This window comes from Calidris pugnax, unplaced genomic scaffold (assembly GCF_001431845.1).
Source record: "Calidris pugnax isolate Ruff unplaced genomic scaffold, ASM143184v1 scaffold173, whole genome shotgun sequence".
NCBI classification, from domain to species: domain Eukaryota; kingdom Metazoa; phylum Chordata; class Aves; order Charadriiformes; family Scolopacidae; genus Calidris; species Calidris pugnax.
Genome location: NW_015090917.1, coordinates 254,102 through 260,101, shown reverse-complemented (window position 1 = coordinate 260,101; position 6,000 = coordinate 254,102). Strand labels below are relative to the sequence as shown.

At 45.2% G+C, this 6,000-nt stretch overlaps 1 protein-coding gene across 8 annotated transcripts in view; it reads right to left on the bottom strand.

Annotated features, from left to right (window-relative positions):
- The window catches only part of HNRNPM (heterogeneous nuclear ribonucleoprotein M), a 38,205-nt gene that overhangs the window by 11,128 nt on the left and 21,077 nt on the right, over positions 1-6,000 (bottom strand). For 6 of the 8 annotated variants that reach the window (XM_014949672.1, XM_014949676.1, XM_014949675.1 and 3 more), the window contains 4 exons: positions 5,845-5,919; positions 4,781-4,915; positions 1,388-2,169; positions 543-594 (listed from right to left, as the gene is read on the bottom strand). In XM_014949672.1, coding sequence (XP_014805158.1) covers positions 543-594; positions 1,388-2,169; positions 4,781-4,915; positions 5,845-5,919 — 1,044 coding nt within the window. The remainder of the gene's footprint in view (positions 1-542; positions 595-1,387; positions 2,170-4,780; positions 4,916-5,844; positions 5,920-6,000) is intronic. The other 2 variants (XM_014949678.1, XM_014949674.1) reach the window with 2 other exon arrangements.

Here is a 6,000-nt window from a genome sequence, read left to right as displayed (position 1 = left end):
ACATCAACCCGGCTTTTGAACACCTCCAGGGATGGGGCCTCAACCACCTCCCTGGGCAGCCCATTCCAAGGGCTGAGAACCCTTTCAGTGACAAAATTTTTCCTAATATCCAGCCTGAAAAGGACAGTTTTCCCAGACAATGATGTTCATTTAGCTACAAAGAATCTCTGCAGGTGCTTTTCAGCAGTTCTCAGCACTTTCATATCTCTATTCCTATCTCCAGAGTGGCTACCCACATGATAAACCCAGCACCTGAGATGCAGAAGGGAACAGAAGCTTAGAAAAACCACAGGTATAACCCAGTTGATAACTGGGTTATCAAATGGCCAGGCATTTATTTCTTTTCAACACCACAGAACTCTCACTAGTACAGCAGGGATGGCAAACATCCTCACAACACTTCTCAACATCAAGATCTAGTATTTCAGTAAGTCTGAATGAATTTTAGTTAAGATACTTGTATCGGGGACATACAGATCCAGAGTTACTGGTTTAATTCATATTCAAGTGTCAGGGTAATCACAAGTGATAAAGCAACTTACCACATTCATTAAATTTATCTTTCAGCATTTTCCATGTAAAATCAAAAGGCAGCTGTGAAAAGAGAAGAACACACCATTACTGGGGATCTGCTGAAGAACTCACAAGCACTGCCAACTCTTCAGAACCCATTTTCCACCCCGGGCCAGCCACTGTTCAGCAGCATCATTTACAGATGCAGAGAGCTCTCCTGTTAAGGAAAAGCCAATCTAATAATATAAGCCAATATAAGAAGGACATGGACCTGATGGAGAGGGTCCAGAGGAGGGCCACAAGGATGATCAGGGGGATGGAGCACCTCTGCTACAAGGACAGGCTGAGGGAGCTGGGGTTGTTCAGCCTGGAGAAGAGGAGGCTCCAGGGAGACCTAATAGCGGCCTTCCAGTACCTGAAGGGAGCCTACAGGAAGGCTGGGGAGAACCTGTTTAGAAAGGCCTGCAGTGACAGGACGAGGGGCAATGGCTTCAAGCTGGAGGGGAGCAGATTTAGATTGGAGATGAGGAGAGGGTTCTTCACTGTGAGGGTGGTGGAGCACTGGAACAGGTTGCCCAGGGAGGGGGTTGAGGCCCCTTCCCTGGAGATATTCAAGGCGAGGCTGGAGGCGGCCCTGGGCAACCTGGTCTAGTTGGGGGTGTCCCTGCTGACTGCGGGGGGGTCGGACTAGATGACCCTTGGAGGTCCCTTCTGGCCTGGGCAATTCTATGATTCTAACTCACTCCACCTTTGGCAGCACCTAATATTTCCCAATATTAGATATTCTGAGTAAGTCCATCGAGCACAGATGAGATCACCACATCAGTACCGATTAATTTCAGGAGGAAGGGGAGGGAGGAAGAAGGCTACTCACGTTTCTCACAAATATCTGACAGGCTTTTCTGGCCACCCCAGCTGCAGGTCCTCCAGTTCCTCCAAGGGAGCCTGCAAAATTGCCTGCAAAGTTTCCACGTTCCATGTCCATCGTTCTTTCAAAATTGCTTCCCATTGCAAGTCCCATTCGATCTATGCCTGCTCCCATGCCCTGCCCCATAGCAGGACCCATTCTCTCCATATTAGTGGCTCCGATGCGCTCCAAGCCCATCCTCTCCATGCCAGCAGCGCCCATACGATCTATCCCTATCCTTTCCATAGGGGTGGCACCTATACGATCCAAACCAGCTGGCATCCTCTCTATCACCTGCCCCATTCCAGTTCCCATTCCAGCAGGGACCATCCTCTCCATCCCTATCCCCATCCTCTCCATGCCAGAGCCCATACGTTCTACACCTGACCCCATCCTGTCCATGGTGGTGCCGACGCGGTCGATGGCGGCGCCCATCCTCTCGATACCGAAGCCTATGCCAGAGCCCATCCTCTCAATGCCAGAGCCCATCCTCTCGATAGCGGGGCCCATCCTCTCGATGTTAGGAGCGATGTGATCTATGCCCAGAGGGGCCATTCGATCGATCCCTGACCCCATTCTCTCCACGTTGGAGCTCATCCGATCCAAAACAAGCCCCATCCTGTCTATTTCTGACCCTACTCTTTCCATCCCGTGTCCCATCCCAGAGGGTATTCTTTCTATTCCCGAGCCCATACGATCAATGCCAGGTGCCATCCTCTCAATCCCAGGAATGCTGGCATTTCCACCACCTGCAACACAACACAGAGATTATCAGGAATCATACAGCGACCATGAAAAAAACCCTAATTCATGCTTTCATGACTTAAATGCTTTGAACTTTATCATCATTCAGAAAAGCAACTGCACACTGTGTGCTTTGCTGCTGTAGAATATGAAGGAAAGTTTTTATTTCAGATACTAAAAAGAGTTGATGTGCCCCTGCGGCCAAGAGGGCCATCCTGGAGTGCATCAAGAAGAGCATGGCCAGCAGATGGAGGGAGACTATCATACCAAGAAGAGCGTGGCCAGCAGGTGGAGGGAGACCATCATCCCCATAGAATATGAAGGAAAGTTTTTATTTCAGATACTAAAAAGAATTGATGTGCCCCTGCAGCCAAGAGGGCCATCCTGGGGTGCATCAAGAAGAGCGTGGCCAGCAGGTGGAGGGAGACCATCATCCCCATCTGCCCCATCTGGAGCACTGGGACCAGTTCTGGGCTCCCCAGTTCCAGAAGGACAGGGAACTGCTGGACAGGGGACAGTAGAGGGCTACGAAGATGATGAGGGGTCTGGAGCATCTCCCTTATGAGGAAAGGCTGAGGGACTTGGGGCTTTTTAGTCTGGAGAAGAGAAGGCTGAGGGGGGATCTGATCAACACCCATAAATACTTAAAGGGTGGGGGTCAGGAGGATGGGGCCAGGCTTTTTTCAGTGGTGCCCAGGGACAGGACAAGAGGAAATGGGCACAAACTTGAATATAAGAAGTTCCACCTAAACCTGAGGAGGAACTTCTTTCCTGTGAGGGTGGCAGAGCCCTGGAAGAGGCTGCCCAGAGAGGTGGTGGGGTCTCCTTCTCTGGAGACATTCAAACCCCACCTGGACACATTCCTGTGGGACCTGCTCTGGCAGGGGGTTGGGGGAGATGATCTCCAGAGGGCCCTGCCAACCCCTACAATTCTGTGATTCTGCGATTACACAGATGATCAGGACTACAACACATGATTCAGGGGACTGCTCATCTCCAACCACATACTAAAGTTGGGATGGAGAAACGTTTATCCCTTCACTAAGGAGCTTAACTTCCGTACACGCAAATAAAGCCTTCCAAAATAAACAGAGGAGAAAATTTTGAAGGCATACTGAAGCCCAGGGGCAGATTAGGTGGTAATAAAAGTAGTATTTTAAATATAATCTTAGCTGCTGGCTGTCCTGTGCAGTACGCTGGGGATTACATTGCAATAATAGTAATAATAATTTAGTAACTGAAATTGCAGCTCAAATCCAGATTGCTTGGAAGAGGACTGAAGTCACATCATCCTCACCTCACAACTCAGATTGCTTCTGCCAAGCCAGGGAAAGACTTTTGTAAGAAAAGCTTCCCAAACCTAAGAGCTTTCTTATTGCCAGATCTCCAAGAAAAGGATACAAATTCCACCTGAGCAGCACAGCAGAATGGCCCTGATAAAGTCACAACACACGCTTGGCCTTTTAACATGGAAAGAAATACAAAAAGGTTGCCTGTGCCATAAAACACAAGTAAGAAGAGGGTTTCTATATTTGCTTCTCATAATCCCTTGGCTGAGTTGTCCTGACTCTGTGACAGGGACTTCTAGTTCCCATAAAAAGGAACAGTTTAGGACATTTTGCTGTTATGTGAAAGATCTTAGCTTATCTGTCAAATCAAATTTAGCACTGCAGCCCTGTAGAAAAAAAAATATTGAATTTAATACCTATCTGAGGGGGGGAAAGCCTTGAAGGAAGCCTATATTTCAATTATTTATGTATACTTAATGAAGAGAAACAAGATATATAGCCCTAAGTCAAGCCTATGCTCAAGAAAACTGAAGCAATGACATTTACAAACAGCTCTCGTCCTGCTTCAGTATTTCAAGTTTCAGTAGTACCTTAAATAACACAGAATGGGTTTAGATTATACGACATTTATACTTGCACAAGCAAGTTGGCTTTTTTTTTTTAATTATTTTAAATGAAGAAAAAACAGCAATAAACATTTGGTGTTTCTTCAGCTGAAAGCTAGCAGGTTTGTGCATTTTTTTTTTTAGGAGTCTTCCAGAAAAGGGTTAATCCCACGCAGGCAGAGCTAACTCTTGCTTATTAAATGTTGTGATTTAGTCAGGAAGCAAACAAAATCAATTCTGTAAACTGGGAAGGGAGGGAGGTCTGCCTACTTTGAGACATTTAGGTTCAGCTTTGCTGCAAAAAGTCTGTAGTTTTGAGTACTTCGTTGTGGAAATATTCCAATATTTCCCCAACTTGCTAGGAAGCTAAATGTTATACAGGCAAAGAGAAGGAGCAGGACTTTGTTTTCACTGAAAAAAAATTGTAGTATCTTACCAGTAACATTTCAAAAATGGACAACTGCCAAAGAAGCTGACAGTCTAAAAAAATTATCTTTAGTCTTCTACTAATCTTTTTTGAGAAGTGTCTCAATGCATACTATTGCTTATTTATTTATTATATCCCTCAAAACTTCTGTACAGCTCTTAGGAGTCTAATCAAAACCAAAGTATTAAAGCAAATATATGTATAAAATATCACCTGTTTTGCTATAACAAAACATAATTTTTATGTACAGTTCAGGTGTGAAAAGCAGGTAGTAAGAGTACTTAGTGTTATTTACCTATTCCTCTCTCCAAAGTCTCTCCAAAACTACGAGACATTCCCATTTCATTTCTTCCAAATTCTCTTTCAAATCCTCCACCCATGGCACGATCCATCTCTGAAAATGTTAGGTTTGATCTTTTCTTCATGACGTCTAAATAAGTCCCAAAAGAACAATTTAATACAGTGATCACTTTAAAGCACTAACAGCAAGGCAAGTTCTGTATTACATTCTCCTTATCTTTTTAAGACCAAAAAAAAGATACCCCAGGAAAAAGAAGGACTCCTCTCAATATGGACCAACGTATTTTAGGCACCACTTTGCCCTGGAGAAGTCTTACTGGTGAACACGGATAGAGCACAGTTTATCTCCTTCTAAATGAGTCCTCCAAGACAACCTCAACACATCACTTATTTTCTGCAGCTCAGAGGCCACGAGTGACTTGTGGCCACCGTGTCAGCTCTAAGCTTTTAAGTTTTACCAATAAAAACTGAGGAGAGGGAAATTACAGAATCACAGAATCTTCATGGTTGAAAGGGACCTCTGAGATCAACGAGTCCAGCCATACCCACACAGAAGACCCCCACAATCTCAGGCCCTAGAGCATGTCCAGAAGAGCCATGTCTACACACTTCTTAAGGATGGTGACTCCACCACCTCCCTGGGCAGGCTGTTCCAGTGCCTGAGCACTCTTTCAGTAAAGTGATTCTTCCTAATATCTAATCTAAACCTCCCCTGCCACAACTTCAGACCATTTCCTCTGCTCCTGTCATTATTCCCTTGGGAGAAGAGGCCAACACCCACTTCTCTACAACTTCCTTTCAAGGAGCTGTAGAGGGCAATGAGGTCTCCCCTCAGCCTCCTCTTCTCCAAACTAAACATGCCCAGTTCCCTCAGCCTCCCCCCGTAGGACTTGTTCTCTAGACCCTCCTTGGTAGCTCTCTTACAAGTCTAGAGAGTCTCTCCAGAGTTACACTTTCAGAGAACACAAGTCAGGAGTTGAATATATAAAAATATATATATATTTATATATAAATATATAGAAATATAATAAAAATATATAAAAAACAAGAAGCACCTACCGCTCATTCTGCCCATGTTCATCCCAGCTGGGAAGCGACCGATGTTTTCCATGCCGCCAAAAGGACCTTCCATTCCTAAAAGAAAACATTTTTCAGGAATTCTTTAGCAATACATTTCAACTTCACACTGCACTTCACCCACATCAGCCACTCTCA